Source organism: Pogoniulus pusillus, chromosome 2 (genome assembly GCF_015220805.1).
Source record: "Pogoniulus pusillus isolate bPogPus1 chromosome 2, bPogPus1.pri, whole genome shotgun sequence".
In the NCBI taxonomy this organism is placed as follows: Eukaryota; Metazoa; Chordata; class Aves; order Piciformes; family Lybiidae; genus Pogoniulus; species Pogoniulus pusillus.
Window position 1 is genome coordinate 9986000 of NC_087265.1, and position 19242 is coordinate 10005241.

The 19242-nt window shown below is 38.7% G+C and overlaps 1 protein-coding gene across 1 annotated transcript in view; it reads left to right on the top strand.

The window, feature by feature from the left end:
* NCKAP5 (NCK associated protein 5) overlaps nt 1-19242 on the top strand; it is a 436389-nt gene that overhangs the window by 309061 nt on the left and 108086 nt on the right. Inside the window, exon 9 of the mRNA XM_064156156.1 lies at nt 17688-17756. Within this exon, the coding sequence (XP_064012226.1) occupies nt 17688-17756 (69 nt within the window). The remainder of the gene's footprint in view (nt 1-17687; nt 17757-19242) is intronic.

Sequence of the window (19242 nt, forward strand, 5' to 3'; positions counted from 1 at the left end):
AATAGTTTCCATCAGGTATGCACTCCAAGTTTGGTTCTACACAAGCACTTTCTCTGAACCTTCTCATTGCTCACAGTGGCACATCTCTTAAAGAAAGATTCTGTGTGACAGAGATTTTTGAAACAGACCTTGTGTTTTTAATTTACATACTAATGCGAGCACTTTGGCTGACAGTGATGACAGCCATGTAGTTCATAAATGAAATAAATAGCTGCATGTCAACCTAACGTTATTAAGGAAATCCCAGTATCCTGTAGACATTCTCCACTGGCTGCCTAGGAAATCCCAATTAATTTACCTCTGCTGTTAGAGCTGAGTCTCTTGAAACTCTTACAGAGCAAAATATTTTCTCTCTTTTGGTTTCTCTTTACTTGCCTTGGAAAACAATAAACACTAATGAGGTCTGCATGGTGATGCACTTAATCCTGACTTGATAGAGATTTCCTCTTTGTTCGTCTTGTAGAAATACAGAATTGGAGATTATAGCTGGAGTTCTAGGCAGGTATAGTTACACCCATATTACTAGAATAACTGGAGTTCTGCTGACTTCTAGCTTAAGAGGGTCTTGGGTCTTATGTTGGCAATGTATTTAACTACACATTTGAAATCTGTATGATTAACATACTTATGAAATTCAATAGTCTCTGTCTTTATTATGCAGCCACTTTAACACTCCACAGCAGAAGATACTCAAACATTTATTTCTACATCTACTTAATCTCAGGTATAAATATATAAGGACACTAGATAAATAGAATAGATAAATCAGTTATGGAATAGGCCAACTTTGGTCCATTACATGTTACTCTGATTTTCAGTGTTGGTTCCATAGATACTCGATTTCTTACTACTTAATTTCAATGTATCATCAAAACAACTATATATGGGTACAACATAACCTAAGATGCATGGACATATAAACCTACATGCATGTACATGTATACATATGTTTTTAGATGTGCTGTACTATTAAATGTCAGCTTTAGAGAGAGGTTTTGTTTTACTCACGAGGACAATCTTTTTTCCCTTTGATTTTTTGTTGTCATTGTTGTTACCTAGTTCCACATATTGCGCATCACTGCTGGTTCTAAGCTGCCTTTTCCTCATATTGGGTCAGGAGGTGTCTTCATTCTGTTTCATCTCATACTCAGCACTTTTCCTCTGCTTCGCACATCAAACAGCTGAAATAGGGACTCTGCCCCGGGATAGCATCTGTTTTGCTCTTTAGGAATGTTCAGCTGTCACTTTCCCGTTGAGACCAAGAACTGCCATGAGAACTTCTTGACATATGTGCCCAGACTTCCTTTGCAGGTGGAGAAATGATTAGATTGCCTGGCAGGGCTCTCCAGGTCCATCTGAGATAGGCACATAATGCCATCTAGAGGGCAGAGTTTCTTCCCTTCCCACAGGAATACCTGTGATAACTGCTGGCCTTCCACCACGTGGTGATGATCTTCATTCATCTTTGTGATTCATGTGTTTTCCTATTCCTTTTATGTTTCATATGACTCATACAACCCAAGACTTGAAAACTATTTGGGAGAATAAAAGCAATTAGCGGTTACAACTGCTTCCTTTTAATAAGCCTGCAGGCTTCTTTGGCATCACTGAGACATGGTGGGGTGGATCTCATGATTGGAGCTTGGGGACAGATGATCATAGACTCTTCAGGAGGGACAGGCAGGGGAGAAGGGGAGGAGGTGTTGCCATTTATATCGATGATAAACTAGAGTCCATGGAGCCCCACCTAGGGATGTGCAATACAAAACCAGAGAGCTTATGGGTAAAGGTTACAGGGAAGACAGGGGAAGGTGACATCTTAGTAGGAGTCTGCTACAGACCTTCCGATCAGGAAGTCAAAGCAGATGGCCCTTTGTGAACAAATAGGAGAAACTTCATGTTCACAGGCCCTGGTCCTCATGGGGGACTTCAACCATCCTGACATCTGTTAGACGGACAACACAGCAGAGCGCCAGCAATCTAAGAGGTTCCTGGAATGCACTGATGATAACTTCCTCCTCCAAGAGGTAGAGGAACTCACAAGAAAAACTGCTGTGCTGGACCTAGTCCTCACCAACAAGGAGGGGCTGGTGAGTGAAGTGAAGCTGAAGGATAGCCTTGGCTGCAGTGACCATGAAATGGTAGAGTTTAAGATCCTCAAGGCCTCAAGGAGGGTTCATAACAAACTTGCTGCTCTGGACTTCAGAAGAGCAGATTTCAACCTTTTCAGGGACCTCCTTGGCAGAGTGCCATGAGAAAAAACTCTGGAAGGAAGGGGGACCTAGGAAAGCTGGTCAATATTCAAGGCCCAGGAGCAATGCATCCCAAAGAAGAGGAAGGCAAGTAAGAATAACAGGAGGCCTGCATAGATGAATAGGGAGCTCCTGGACACCTTAGATGCAAGAAGAAAGCCTACAGAGAGTGGAAGCAAGGACAAGGAACCGGGGACAAATACAAAGAAATTGTGCAACCAGAGCTCAGGTGAGGAAAGCTAAAGCACAGCTAGAACTGAATCTGGCTAGGGACATTAAGGGGAAAAAGATTGATTTCTTCAGATATATTAGTGAGAAAAAGAGGACTAGGGAGAATGTGGGACCCTTCCAGAAGGGAAATGGAGAGCTTGTGACAAAGGATGTGGATAAGGCTGAGCTGCTCAATGACTTCTTTGCCTCAGTCTTCAATGGTAAGGGCTCCAACCCAGAGGGCAAAAAGTAAGGACTGGGAGAAGTAAGATCTGCCCACTATAACTGAAGACCATGTTCAGGAGCACCTAAGGAATCTGAACATGCACAAGTCCATGGGGCCTGAAGAGATCCACCCTAGGGTCCTGAGGCAACTGGCAGATGAAGTTGCTAAACCACTGTCCTTCATATTTCAAAGGTGAAGTTCCTGCTGACTGGAAAAGGGCAAGCATAATGCCCATCTTCAAGAAGGGAAAAAAGGATGACCCCAGGAACTCCAGAGCAGTCAGTCTCACCTCTGTGCCTAGCAAGATCATGGAGCAGATCCTCCTGAAGGCTCTGCTAAAACAAAGCAGAGGTGATTGGTGGTAACCAGCAATGGCTTCATCAAGGGCAATCATGCCTGACAAAGTTAGTGGCTTTTTATGATGAAGTCACAGCAACAGTGGGCAAGGGAAGGGCCACTGAGACCATCTACCTGGACCTGAGTAAGGCGTTTGACTCTGTCCCACATGACACCCTGGTCACCAAACTGGACAAACATGGACTTGATGGTGGACCACTTGCTGGATAAGGAATTGGCTGGATGATTGCACGCAGAGAGTGGTGATGAACGGCACAATGTCCACCTGGAGACCAGTGCCAAGTGGCGTCCCTCAGGGGACAGTGCTGGGACCAGTGCTGTTTGTCAGCAATATGGACAGAGGAATCGAGTGCACCCTCATCAAGTTTGCGGCTAACACCAAGCTGTGTGGCACAGTCAACTTGCTAGAGGGCAGGGATGCCAGCCAGAGTGACCTGGACAGGCTGTAGAGGTGGGCCCAGGCCAACCTCATGACATTGAACAAGGCCAAGTGTAAGGTCCTGCACCTGGGTTGGTGCAATCCCAAGCACAGATGCAGGCTGGTGAATGGCTGTAGATCAGCTCTGAGGAAAAGGACCTGGGAGTCTGGGTTGATGAAAAGCTCAGTGTGAGCACAGACAGCATCCGTGTGCTGGGCTGCATCAAGAGAAGTGTGGCTAGAGGGCAAGGGAGGGGTTTCTCTCCCTTTACTCTGCTCTTGCCAGACTCCACCAGGAGTACTGTGCACAGTTCCGGAGCCCCCAACACAGGAAGGACATTGAACTCTTGGAGCAAGTTCAGAGGAGGGCCACAAAGATGCTCAGAGGGCTGGAGCAGCTCTGCTATGAGGACAGGCTACAAGAGTTGGGGTTTTTCAGCCTCAGAAGAGAAGGCTTCGAGGAGACCTTATAGTGGCGTTCCAGTATCTGAAGGGCGCCTGCAGGAAAGCTGGAGAGGGACTATTGACATGGTCTTGTAATGGCAGGACGAGGGGTAATGGGTTTAAACTGGAAGAGGGGATATTTAAACTAGATGTTAAGAAGAAGTTCTTTACAGTGAGGGTGATGAGATACTGGAACAGGTTGTCCAGGGAGGCTGTGGATGCTCCCTCCCTGGAGGTGTTCAAGGCCAGGTTGGATGAAGCCTTGAGCAACCTGTTCTAGTGAGAGGTATCCCGGCCTATGGCAGGGGGTTGGAACTGGATGATCCTTGAGGTCCTTTCCAACCTAAACCATTCTATGATTCTGTGATTCCTTGTTGTCTTCAATCAGCCAAATAGTTTGTTCCCTTAGAATAACCTGATTTTAAGTGCTGTGGGTCCTAGTGTTTCAGTTCTTTAGGAAAAAGTTATTGTATAAAGAGGACGCAAGTAAGGCCTAGGTTTGTCATTTAGGTTTTTGGTAAACTGTAAGAAAAAGAGTACTTACAAATTAAATACTTTTTTAGACAAACAGACATTCTACATATGCCAAAGAAAAGCCTGTTTTTTCCTCAATAATTTCAGTCAGACCTATATTGCATTTGATGCCATTAAGCTTCAACTGCTAGGACAGCCGTAATGTTCTTTCACTTAAATAATCAATGAATGCCCTTATGACCTTTCTGCAACTTGAAAACTGATTTGTATCTTCAGTGGAACAGTTTTGTTAGACATTGTAGTGTCACCCCAGTGCTATGTATGTGCCATACATACCTGTGTTTGATCAAATTATGGTAGGGTTAGTGAAAGAGAGAAGGAGGCCATGTTACAAGCTTTATAAAAAGTATAGTCTTTTACATAGTGCCAGGCAAAATAGTTCAGGTAGCAGAAGCAGTGTAGCTGGGTGGCATAATTTTAGTCTGAACTAATTAACTCTTTTGAAAACCAGAGAATTAGCCCCAGCAGAACAGTCGTTAGCAGCCTCAGCCAGCTTTAGCACATCTTTGCAGAGCTGCTTGGTGTAGTGTTGACATAACTTCCCTGCCAAGAAAACAGCTTGTGTTTTCCTCTTGGCTCCTCTTGGTATGGTGGAGTATTTTTTTTTCCCTGTTCTAGCGGTGATCTTTCTACTCTTTTTAACTAACATTATCTCCGTCTCAGTGACCTCAGGGTCAAATTCAAATTATTGACTGGGTAAATCCTGGCATTCTTAAGTAATTAAAAAAAAAACCCACAACCTAGCTACTATTAGGCAAAACCTGTATTTTTCAAAAAGAAATGCAATAGGGATAAGAGATGAGCACTTCTACTGCTTTTATGCAACTGATTTGCCCTGCTAGTGACCTCTGCCAGGCAGGAATATGTCCCAGTTGCAGACCATTCCGACAGAGCAGTAATGTCATCGATTCTAGGTACATCTTACATTACAGAGTATTTTATATATTGATTTATTTTTGTTCTTTTTACTGTGTTTTGTTTTAGGTCAATCAATTAATCACTGGTACTGCTTTTGAACATCAGCTTAGAATGAGATACCAGCAATGTTTCTTCATGTTTGATACTAGTATAGTGTATTTTGCTATCAAATTTGGCCATGGGTTAAGTGGGTTAAGTTCTGGTGGCTGCACTTGAGTTGCACTTACTTATGTGTGATGTGATTTTGGCTCACTATGTAGCTGAGAGCCAGGCTGTTGGGCTGCTAGTGCTGCCTTTTTCATGTCTGAGCTTCTTACTGGAGCACTGCTGAATCTCATCAACTTTAGCTTAATGCATCCAAAGCTTGTTTTTTTAAGAACTTCTACAGTTTGCTACACTATCCCAAAGTGTGTAGTCTTAAGATTTTTATGACCTCCTAGGGATGTAATTTACCAACAAATACAAGTACCAAGGTAAGTTTTACATCCTGAAGAGCAAGGTTAAGTAAATAATTGGAAACTATTTATCATTGCACAGTAACATTTAATAATATGTAATTAAAATAGAATTTACTTTCAGTATAGCTGACTTTAAAATCTATGTTTTTGTACAGTTTCATATTTTGTATTGTTATAAAGTACAAAGCTGTACATTTATCTAAGTGATAACTTAGGCACGTCTTGAGTGTATGCCAGTAAGTCTATCTTTTACTGTGTTGTTACGGGACATATTCTTCTGGCAGTTGACTTCCTTATGTCTATGACTGTTAGGATCTGAAGATAGCCTATTAGAAGGTCTACCTTAGCAAGCAGCACAGCATAACAGGAGCAGACCTTCAGAGCCAAGCTATTTGTGCTAGGGACCTGATGTGCCCATTGTTTATATTATGGGGAATTTACCTTTATTAATCTCTATTCAAGTCCAGCAGAGACTGGACTGTGTCTTCCAACTTCAAGTAAAACACCCAGGCTGCTGGCTCCAAGGCCACAGGGTGGTGCAAGCCAAAAAGTCAATATAAATGCACAGCACAATGGGAGAAATTTCACATGCCTCCCTAGGGCAACATTTGGGTACTGCCACATCAGGCAGTTTCTAAGGGATCCTCATGCCCCTCTCCATCTACTCTGAAGTAAGCACAGTCTGCAAGGCAGAAAATACAGTCTGTTGATGCTTTTCAAGGAGACAGGGGTTGGGTCTGGGTTGTTGTTCTTTTGAGCAAAATACAATTACTCTGTGAATTCACTATTCCACTGTAAAAGCTTAAAAATTAAATGGAACAGAACTTTTAATTTAACAAATGTCAGTGCAGAAATGAACCTGCTGTGTGTTGCCGTATGGAGCAAGGGGCTTTATTTGCCGCTTACTCCGTCTATAATAACAAATGGGAACAATGTTCAGAGCTTTCAGGAGAAGCAGGGTGATGTTTGCAAGTAGACTTTTATTTCAGTTAGCAGGAAATGAACAGTATTTCTGTGATTCAGTTATCAGAAGTTAGCTATTGGCTACAAAACAATTGCTGCCCATTATATGGCATTTGATCCTGTTTGTAATACAGTGCACCAATACCTGTTCTGCTTCGCTTTACTTCACAACTCCTTAGCTGGAAGGGAGAGAAATAACTGAAGCCATCAAAAGAAGTTCATTTTGAAATACCTGGGGCAGTTGACTTATGGGTGACTTCTGATGAAGAAAGTGAAATTGCAGGAAACATTGCCTTCAGAAATAACACAATGCTGCTGTGTAGTTAAAACCAGAGAAACTTGGTTTAAATTTATGATATGAATTGTGAAACAGTTGACATTAATAGCTTATCGTGGTGGAAACCTTTTAACTCCAAGTCTTTAAAGGAATAGAGCAAAATGATTCATCATAGAAGGAAAATAATGTATCTTGTATTTTATTATGTTTAGAATTATTTTGTGAAAATAACAGTTAATGGCATTATGTAATACTTGTTGCATAGCATAGCAAAAAAATCATTATTTTTCTCAAAGTTCAAATAAAAATAAACACAAGGAATATTTTTACAAAGGAAAAACAGTGATTTTTTTTTTCCATTAAAAAAAAAAAGTCATTACATGTTTCTTTAGAGAAGGAAAGAAAAAAAAATTCTCTCTTAAAGACTCACTGAATAGCAGGGAACTGATGAGAGTTTCCTGTCACACAGCCAGTGAATGTGACATTTAAGCATATGGGATCAGTGTTTTCCAGGCTGTCAATTTAAATAACTTTGTTTCTTTCTTTTTTTTTTTTCTTTTTTTTTCTTTTTTTTTTTTTTTGTTTAAATGATAAAACTTTGGATAAATAATTGGAAAATATATTTCTTGATAAAATCTCAGTGCCTGTTTTCTATGAGGACAGAGCAAAGCATCCATTGTTTCACCTTCCAGTGAGAGCCAAAATAACTTCTTGTGGGAGACAATTAATGGTGGTGTTGATGATGATACATTAAGAGACATACAGGGAAAAGAACAGGAATGCATCAAAGTTTTGAATCTTCTCTATCATTCACTCCAAGCACACTCAATTGCTTAGTCTCCCGTGGGATGGTGGTGGGTGTGCGGGGAGGAGGCTGGTGGTGGTGTTCCTTGTAGTGCCAAATTTAGCTCCAAATTTGAGCTGTTTGCTATCGTTTATCAACAGCCTTTCAGTTCAGGTGTATGAAGTAGCCTAGAAATATCAGTTATGGCATTAAGGCCTTTTTTTTGCATTGACCTGTGAAATTATGTTTCATGTTCACTCCAATTATATGAGAAAAAATATTTAAAAGGCCTTTTAAAGAAGAGCAGCTATTGACAGATGGAATTCCTACAAATCAAAATGGGGGAAAAAAAGTCCTGCATATACATGTGTGTAATTCCTGGGTTCCTGGTACTTCATTTTAAGATTTTCTACTTAATTCAATTGATTGTAATTTTATCTTTATAATTATTTAAATAAGTTTTTTTTATCATAGAATCATAGCATCAACCAGGTTAGAAGAGATCTCCAAGCTCATCCAGTCCAACCTATCACCTAGCCCTATCCAGTCAACTAGACCAATGCACTAAGTGCCTCATCCAGTCTTTTCTTGAACACCCACAGGGATGGTGACTCCACCACCTCCCTGGGCAGCCCATTCCAATGCCAATCATTCTCTCTGGCAAGAACTTCCTCCTAACATCCAGCCTAGACCTCTCCCAGCACAACATATAATTAATTTGATTCTAAAATTATGTTCTGTCCTGAATTTAAGGTTTTAATGTGACTACCAACACTTGAAAAGGTAAATTAAATTTGCTAAAAAGAGTAGTTAAATTCTAGAATTTCAGCTTTTGAAGAAAATGAGCCTAAGGCCTTCGTGGCTTATCTTGTACTTAGATACTGAGGTGCCTCCCAGTGCAATGAATCAGTAGTAGCATTGCCAGTATTTACTGTTAACATCTCAATTAGACAAGCAGGGAAAAATAAGTGATGAGTTCTGGTAGAGTTGCCCAAAGATTAATTTTCATACATAGAACTGAAATACCCTTTTTAGTTCTACATTAGTTTAACCTTGAAGCTGAGTGTGCTACTCAGGAAGGTGTGGATAATGGAATTACACAAAGTAGAAAACTGTCACCATGTCTTAAACTTCATAGTCAAAAACGTACAGATTTGAAGGATAACCATTCAAAGTAAATTATAAAGTTTCCTTTTTTAATGCTTGAAAACCTGTCTTGAAAGCATATTATTTTTCATCAAGATCTGAATTTTAAAGAGCCAACCTCCCCTTCTGCTCTGTGATTAAGCAAGTGAACTTTTTTAAAAGCAGTTGCCATATATATATCTATATATTTGGAAGGACCCAAAGGCCTGCAAATATTTGTGCTGGTTTCAGTAATCACTTTTAAATTCAAAGTTTTGTCCATATTTTTTTTTATTTCACATCAAAGAAATATTTTCTTTGAAAATGGCTGCACTGGAAGTTTTTTTTATCATGCTTGAATGTTGAATTTTTAGATGTCTTAGTGATTTCAAAGAACTAGAAATTTCCCTGCAGAGTTTGGTCTTTTGGCAGGAAAAAATGAACCTGATGCCACTGACCAAATGTGATCTGATTAATTCATGTAAGAGTTTTTAATGCAATGACATTTATGTATGTTTTAAATACACATTGATATTAAACACAAAACACCCTTTAAGGTCGTTCAGGTCCACATTGCTTGCCTTTGTCCACCGGCATTAATTAATAAGAATCTTAAGTTTCACTTAGAATTTGGGGATCTCATAACTTTTTCATGGTTTGTGGATTTTATTTTTAGTTCTTTGATAGAGAAAATAACTGCCTGTTAATATTACATGGGGAAGCCCAGTAACTCAGTCAGAGTGAAATGCTTTTAAGGGAGAACAGTTCCATAAGGGAACAAATCACTTAGAACAGGGGAAAGAAGAGAGGTGGAACAGCTTCTTCTGGTTTAGTTTGTAGGAGGAAGGCTCACCAATTGCAGATGTTAGAAAATCAGGAAATAAACTAATTTCATGCTGTGCACATCCTGTTCCTTGCATAAAAAAAAATCAGTCTTATGTCTTTTGTTCATGTGATGGCATCACAGACACCATGCCAGGGTTTACACCCTCTGCTGTAAGAATGGCAGTAGTCTGGGGAAGGGTGAGGAAGTTTCAGCATTTGTCCTTCCTGACTGCCCAAATCGGTGGTGCTGTATGGCAGGATTGACATCACATAGCTTTGTGGATCTCTGCCTGACCACAACTGGCAAGACTTTTCTCTTGTCTGTCTTTTTACTGCTCATTAATTGCAGCTGCCTCAGTCTAGGCAGCCTAAAAATATTGTTTATGGAAAGGAATTGCATTGATGCCTGTGCAGAGCTCAGTGCTGTGCACACAGCTCAGCACTTCATTCAGATTGTGGGTGGTAAAAAAATAGTCTTGCTAGGACTTCTGTTTTATCAAAATGTGTGTGCATTATATAGGCCATCCTGTGTAGTATTTGTATCTTTAGCTTCAGGAAATAGACACAGCTTTTTGCTGCCTGTCTCTGCTTATTTAGATTTGATTTACTCCTAATCCTCAAACAACATTTATCATATGATTATTTGAAAGATTTTTTTTTAAAGGGACATCTAATAATTTTAACTTGTTTGCTCAGAGTTTTCTATTGACAGTGCTTTACCTGTGGACATCTTACAAATCTATTATATTCTCTGTAAACAATGGTAAAATTTGCTGTTTTCTACAGTTTGCATGCAAGTAAACACAAAAAGGTGTTATTGATATATCTGTTATTAGCCTGGCTATTTATTTGCTGGAAGATAAGCCTAGGATTATAATGCAGTCTGTTTTGCTAAATCTGTTCCTAACCTCTTTGAAATGTCAGCTCCAGACATTTCTGTGGTGTCAGAAGGGAAAATGTTGAAGGTTTTAAAGGCTTGTCATTCTTAACTACTTCAGAGTTAACCAAAATTAAAAAGGCAAATATTACCATTCTAGAACTACAATTTTCAGCCCCAGCTTCTCAAAAGAAAAAAAAAATGACAGAGGAACACAAGCCTTACTTTTTGTCACTTTTTAAATGAAACTTTCTTGTCAGAGGTGTACGAATCTTGTTTGGGTTTGGTTTCACCCGGCTACTGATGTTCAGCGTTCATCCAGTATAAATAGGCACAAAGAATTCACTTCCAGTTATCCCCTTCTTTCAGGAGGGAGGCTTCATCATTTAGGTCAAACACTCTTTGTTGCCTCTTGTGGACAACTGGGAAACACTTCACGAACACGAAAAGAGATCTGTGGTTATGACCCTGGATGGGAGTCTCCCCCTGCAGTCTGCTGTGTATCTGCAGATAAGTTCTGTTTTCTGATCTCAGGCAGCATAAAATCACACAATTAATGCTGTTATGTAATTTCCAATGTGAATTCTTGTTTAAGTACATGAATCAGCTGATCAGTAACCGGTGAAACATCATAGGAGCTGCATGGGCCTTTGGCTGCTTTTTGTTAGGAACCTTGAAACACAAGTTTCTATGCAATGTTAAAAGGTTAGCTTTCTGATGTTGGAAAAATATCTTCTGATATCTATCACGCTGTAGGAGGAGAAGGTTTTACTGTTCCCTGAGACTACAAACTCCTTTCATTGGTAGCACTGCTTATAGCGTGGCCTGTGAGATACACTGCTTTTGAGATCTGTTGGTGGCTTGTTCTAATGTCACTGTATTTTTGTGTCAGTAAAGGATTAAAAAAATGTGTTACTGAAATTTCGAGTTGCAAAAATGATTCCTATCAGCACTGCCCAGTAAGGCTTAATGTGATCTTTTTAAAGACAGAATCATAATTAGCACTTTTATGCTTCTGTATTTTATTATTTAACATCAGATATGTTGCTTTCATACCGTATTTTACTGGAGGACTGTGAATTGAACAGTGCCTGAGTATTACAGATAAAATATATCAGATGTTTACGTTTGACTAAAGAGAATAAACTGTTTTATCATGCTGAAAGAAATTAGGAAAAAAATACAATTGGGAAGGCTAAAGGCTTCTGCGTTTTGAAGCAGGGCAGAAAGATTCACAAGTTGATAGGCAGTCCATGAATTGCAGTTCCCGTTTTACTCAATAGCAAAAAGCTCTCTGTAGCAGTATAAAAAGCATGAAATGTGACTGTTGGAAATGTTTTTGTAGTGCTAGAATTAAATTAAGGCTTTTGTTACTATAATTATGTTGATTGAAAACACAACTATAATTTTCGGTGCTTCTAACCATCATAACTGTGCTGTGAAACTTTTCTCTGGCAATTTGTTGTATTAATCTTACAAAGGAAAAAATTTCTGTATAGCATGAACAAAATAATGCAGAGTTTCTTGCAACCAAAGATAGAGAGATGGTTTAAGTAGTAAACTCTTCCTAGAATGGCAGCATACAAAGAAAACACCATAAAGACCTAAGGAAACATTGAAACATTTCTGCTTACTTTACAAACAACAGCCTTTGACCTAGGGGTTAATCTTTCATGCACTGTATGAATCTGTGACCACAAGAATATACAAAAATCGGAGGCTGAGAGCAGGAAAAAATTTCTGGGCACATTTGAAGTGCTTGGATGGCTATTAATACACCACACAGGGCATGACAAATGAGTGTCTGTGTAAATCAATAAAGCTTTCTATAGATGGACAAATGGTTTAGTACGAATAGCAAAGAAGTGCACATGGTAACCAGTGTTGGAGCATTCTACTGGGGATTTTAAAGTTCACTGTCATAACTTTGTTTCTCTTGACCTTTATTGATGATACCTTCAAAGCATGTTGAGCTGCTAAGTTGACGTACAACCTTTATACCATCATCTCCTGCCCATGGCAGGGGGGGTGGACCAGATGATCTTTAAAGGTCCTTTCTGATCCAAACGATTCTATGATTCTATCATTTCCTTTTCCCTTAGTGCAAAATACATCCTATTTCTGCTTTCTTCTCTTTTCCTTCTCCCATCCTTTCCTTTGTCACATCTCTACAATGAGGAAATTTGTCTTCTATGTACTTCTCTTTTATTCATTCCATCTAGTAGAAAATGGAAAGTTTTAATTAATTTTGTTGTGGTTATTAAAGTGTAGAAGTTTGTCTCTTGAAGACTTTCTGATAGAGAAAATGCTTCTTTACTTAAAGGCCCCAGTGCGCCAAATATGTCCCAATTTATAAATTGCTGGAACAGGCTGGTTAGATAATAAAATATGGTCATTCCTGTTCTCTTGACTTAAACAATGGAGGCACAGAAAGGTAAAGTTTAAACTTTTTGAAAAGCACTTGAGGGACTTCAATGCAAATCTTATTTTCAAGACTGATTTAAGCACTTCAGATCGCTCTTTCAGGAAGCACACAGAAATGGCTTTTGCAGGATGTTAAGTGAAAGCTGTCTTCTCAAATGCCACTCAGAAAGGCAAATCTGAAGGACACAGGGATTTCTCATGAGATTGTGTCTGCCACTTCTACTAACCACAAATAAATGTTGAACAAGTTAGAGTTAGTAGACAATCCTTAACCTGTTACAATAATGAAGAAATCCTGAATGTCAGTGTTACTGTAAGAATATATTTAGTTTTATATTTATTTCAGCTATTTGTAGTCTGGTTTTGGGGGGGGAGTGGAAGCCTTGTATTTAATCTTTTTCCTATAATGCAAAAATTGTAGTGTCTTTTGATATCCATTACCAAAAAAAAAAAGTTGATGACCACATTAGGATATATTGGAGATGCATTTTAGACTTCAGGTAAAAGAATTTAAAGTTCAAGTGGTTTTACTGCCTGAGTGGGTGCTTCCTATGCTTTAGTGTTGAGGGCACACTAAAGTTAGTTATCATGACCATTTTAGGAAGATTTTAAAAACTGTAATTAATTGGCCTGGCTTTATTAATCCAGTATTTAGCACGTGTATAGAAACATGGAAGGGGTTAAGGCTGCTTGTTTCTTCCGTAGCATAATGAACAATTAATTGGTGTAAGCCAAGGAACTTCCACTGGCCCTAAAGATGTTTTACAGAAGGGACCTCTGTAGATCACCTAGTCTAGTCCTCAAGGAGCTGCTGTATATTGTGAAACAAATAAAATTTATTTCGTTCCCCCTGATGTCTACCTGCATGGAAAATAAACGGCAGCTTCTTCTGGACTTGACCGGGAACGGGACCTGACCTTGATGCACCGAGTATGTAGTCCCTCTGTAACTAACCCTGAATGAAACCACTCCCCCTTAGGAGTGGTTCAGTGTGTTCTGTGAAAGAAATAGAAAGTCTTAGCTGATCTAAAAGTAATTTTGGTCATTACTAGGGCTGTTTTCCATCCTGAGAAAAAGACTGAAATAAGAGTTGACAAAGTCTCTCATAATGACTGTACCTTAGCACTGGTACAAGGCAACCTCTGTTCTATATGAAGCAGCCTGAAGTTTACACATTCAAATGGATTTTTCCATACATTCAGTCTCACAATTCAGAACCATTGTCTCTTATTTAGGCAATTGGAGGCTGTTTAGCATTACCCAAGCCATGAATGAAATCTTTACATTTTCCAGTGTTTGGAGAGACTTTTGTGCAAAGTACTTTATTGCGAATTGGAACTAGCAAGTACTTCTGTGCTGACATTTTAGCATCCTTGAATCTATAATGATCCAAAAGCAAGATGTAATGTCTCATTTAATGTTCGGTTACACCACAGTTACTTTTGGTAGACTGAATGATACTGTGCTCTAAGAGCTGACCTCACAAGAGAAGACAGGTTTGCCTGTAGGCACAGATGGCAGGCACTGAATGTTACTTCCCTGCAGCAGCTTGCAGGGCTGCATCACTTTTAGTGTTTGTGTGACTGAGGGATAGAGATGGTGTAACATAAAATATACATAAATTCCTAGAGGACAGCTATACTTAAAACTAGAAATCACTACAGAAATCAGTTGATATCCAAGGGAGTACTGCTCTCAGTGAGCTGTTTTTCTTCCTGTCCAGTCCCCTGATAGGTTATGTATGGGAGGAGTGAGTGAATTAGGTGTCAGCCCTTCTTCCCCACTGCCTCTGGGTGCTTGCAAGTGTGTAGTAGCTTTCAAGCCATGAGAAATGTGGGCTTCTTAATGGGACATACCCTACTGTAACTCTGACATGAGAACAAAAATGAAAATAAATTTTAATAGTGGTTTCCTCCAAGGAGACCTGCTTTGCTTAACTGGCAGAAGATGCCTAGCATACACAATGCTGGAGGTAGGCAAATCCCTCTGAGCAAAAGTTGACCAGACTTACAATATCATCAAAACCTAGTGGTGGCTGTTAAATAGAGGAAAGTTTTGATTAGGAGGGCAGGGCTTTGAGACCACAAGTGCTATTACAGATTTTCCAAATGACTACTTTTGGGGGGATAAGGATTATTACCAAGTATTCAGTTGCAATATGGAGTGATTTAGTATATCAAGTACTGGTTTTCCTGTGCTGTGGGAATTGGCACAGGATCTTAAGCAAAGTCAGTCAAGTATTCCCTTCCTGTCTAGTCCTCATTACAAAAATGCTGTATAAATAGGCACAATTTGGTTGGCAATCAAGAAACACAAAATCAAACTGACATTGACTATGTTATATCCTTTCGCTACACTTTTGAAGCCAGCGGTGTGAAAAAGGGTTATATTATGCAGATGTTTCCACTGTGACTTGATAAGAGGGCAAATGTAGTTCACTGTAATCAGAGATTCAGCTAACAAATCCAAGCAGCCATAGCTTCCATTTTGCATCCTTGCAGCATAACATCAAAATTAAGTTAAAGAAATTAGAGGAGCTCTCTGAGAATTTTGTATAATGCAACTATGGTTTATAGTTCTTCTAGATACTTCTCTAAGGGACCAATCTGCTCTATCTTAGGGTAAAACCATACAGTATATTCTTGTGTCGGTGAAAATCAACAAAGATTAAACTTGTAGGTATAGCAACATGCATGAGATAAAAGCTGGGCAAGCTAATCCTTTAGTGACTGCTTCAAAACAATAAGAATTTTTTTAATGGCATTTTTGCGTGATTTTTGTAGAGAAAATATCTGAAAATCTTTAACTTACAAATGCATTTTTGTGTAGCAATCACCTCTTTATTGTTATCAATAATCTAGAATAATGTCTGTAAAAGCAAACTGATAACTCTGTATGACAGCCTTTTTAGTTCAGAGGACTGCTTAACCTCCAGTTTGATTTCTTACTGCTGCTGCTTTTACTTTCGCAGCTTCTGCTTGTACTTTGTTACTTACTCTGCATCTGCACTTCTTGCTGCCTCATCTCGTGGTGCTCTCTGCAGGATCACCCATAGACTTTTTATAGCCATATGTTGAATCCATTGGTAGGTGACATTGTGAAAATATGATGCAGAGCATTTTACCACCTTTGCTGGCTTTGATTGTACCCTCAAGATGAAGCACTGGTGCTGTACAGTTGTTTACTTAGACTTGTAAATAAGTAAACTCTATATGCCCTTGTTTCTTACCACCCTTTTATTCTTTATTATCTTTCAATGTGCTGGATAATTACATGTGTTAACTTTTTCTTCCTAATGTGTTTAGGATTTAGCTGAATTTGAAATTATTGTTAATGAGTCCATTTATTGGACTTTGGGATTTTCATTTTGTTGAATCATTGACTTTTCTTAACAAGGACGAGGGAACTGTTTCTTTCCACAGATTCTTACCATACAATACATTACAGTTTCTTTCCTCTAAAATTACAACTGTTAGCTATATTTATGACCATAGTTTTGTATAACCACAATTCTTTTGAAACAGCATTTGTTTGACTTCTGTAGGTGGGCAGAAGGCTTAAATGAAGCAAGTAATGTAAATTGTATAATAATTGTAATTATGTGAACGCATTGATTGTGGTGTTGTGGTTATGTGATCTGAAGTTATGCATGGGAAGCAGGGAGGTCTCTTGAGCCACCTTTAACTTACACATTTTTGTATATTTTTGTTTTAGTTTCTCAGCCAGAAGACTGGTTGAAACTTGCTCTGATGCAAGTTTATACGGCACACTTAAGAGATTTTTCTTTTCCAGTTCTGTAACAATATATAGAAAAATATATTAATTTGCTGTAATTTACATGCCAGATTGTGCCATTTTCAAGTCTGCTCTGTGTAAAAATACGAGTTTAGTGGAAACTAAAGATAGATGAAAGGCACTGTTATACAGAAAGATGTATCATGTTTAAACTGATGTATGTGAGAGAAAAAAATTCTGACTTTTTAAGATTGCATTTGAATTTACTAAAATACATGTTTCACTCCTCAGGTGCTAGGAATTGTTTTTTAAGTAAAGACTAAATTTATTTGTTTCACTCAAAGGCTATAATTCGCCTATTAGCTGTATCATGACCAGCACATCTGGAGTTATCCACTGCAGAAACCAGGCTTATGAAGAGCTGCCACAAGTTCACATGATTGCCTTTTGTTTCTGTTTAATAGTAGCTGCTTCAGTTTGCTTTCAGGTGACTTTCTCAGGTTACAAGTTCGCTCTAAACAGAAAAGAGGGAGGAGGAAAAGATAGATCAATGTTTTTTATAATGTTTCATTACTATCTCTACTGGACCTGACAAGATGAGATCATAGAAGTACTTGGAATATCTGCTTTGATATTGTTCTAAATTAAAATGCATGATGTGAATAATGGCATCAATTACTGTAACCTCTGGTTTTACTCAAAATAACAACTTGTAGCAAAATAAATAACATGGTGCATTTTATTCTGGATCTTGAAAAAGTACACAAAGTAAACACTCTGAGAATGTTTATGAATTGTCATGTAGCACAAGAAGCTCTGATTAATTTGTGTGTTTGTTTATTTGTTACATTTTACTATAGGCAGAGAATTCAGCACTGGCTCTGGAAAATGAAAATCAGAGGGAACAGTATGAAAGATGTCTTGATGAGGTAAGGTAGATAAAAAGATTATTCTTATCTGGTATTATAATTAAATAGATAGAAATGAATCTCTTTCTCTCTTACAAGGTTGACATTGTCCTGTAATTTCTAGTATTACCTCATTCTAATTAATTCCAGCACAGTGTATCTGGCAGTCATAGGTAACTGTTCTTTATGACCTTTGCTGTAAATCCTGTTTTGACCACACGTCTTCACTGAAAAGTTGATATTGTCCCTGTGACCAATATTTGAAGCTGATTTGCTTTTATTAGGATGAGAAAATAATTTGCCTGATAGATGTTGTGTATTCTTTCTTTTCTGTAGAGTGAAACACGGGTGGCAGTGGCTTCTACTATCCAAACTTCCCCAACTTTCCTATGCAATGTTTTCTGCATCAAGGGAATTTAGTCTCTTAGCTCCCCCTTAGGGTTACATACACAGCTTTTTATGCTATATTTTTTTCTAGCTGCTGGCTTATTTCTGCTACACAATTCAGCTTCTGATCAGACCTGCCAGTTACAGCTACAATGTCATTCACCCATCAGTTCCTGTCTGAGCATTCCAGCCATGCAATCTCCTATTGCATGCAACTTCCTAGTTACATATCCTGATGCTTACTTCTTCCTCCCCTTTATCCTGAAATAAGGCTGTTCAGCGTATACAAGAGCTTCAAAAATAGTTTTAAGACTTTTAGTAGCTTGAACTTAGTAGAAATCATTTACCCATCTATAATAAGAATGCATGGTAGCATAAGTATCTGGCTAACATGTAAACAAAACAAAAACTACACCAGCTTCTAAGCTGTACCTTTGAGAAAAGAATGCCTGAGTGTGCAAATCACACAGAGCAGATGGCAATTCATACCAGATTTTTAAATTTTTAATCAGCATTTGCTAAAGTGTTACTGGCGTGAGCAATACAGCTCTAGTACACAAAGCCTCTAGTTTACTGCAGATTTTCATCAGCAGATCTGTACATTTGCCACTGTGACATGTTTTTATTTGGGAGCTGGAGTAAAACGCGTGCAGATATGCTTTCCTGTTCACTTATGCTCTGCCTGTTCTCTGGCTCTGGGATACCAGCAGAGCCTTGTTCTTCATTGGCCTGAATCACTGCATTCAGTGCATGCTTGAAAGGTGTTTGGATACCTTAGTCATAAGGATTAAATTACCATATAATTACTAACTTTTGTTTAAATTACAGAGCTTAGCTTAAAATTATTTTCTGATTGTCTAGGACAAAATCTGCCCACATAATTAATTTTGGAAATGAGTAGAGCACCATAACTGCCCTTTCCAGGAAAACACTCCACACAGATTAGAAAGACAGAAGATATGTTTTTATTGTGCTTGCAGGAACGTGATGGGTTTCTGAGCCAGGGCTGTGTTTTTTACATGCTGCTTTAGTTTAAAGAACAAATAATTATACCAAACTATACTCTAAACATTATTATCTTTAACATTATGTTGGCTGTTTTTCTGTTCTTCCATATTAT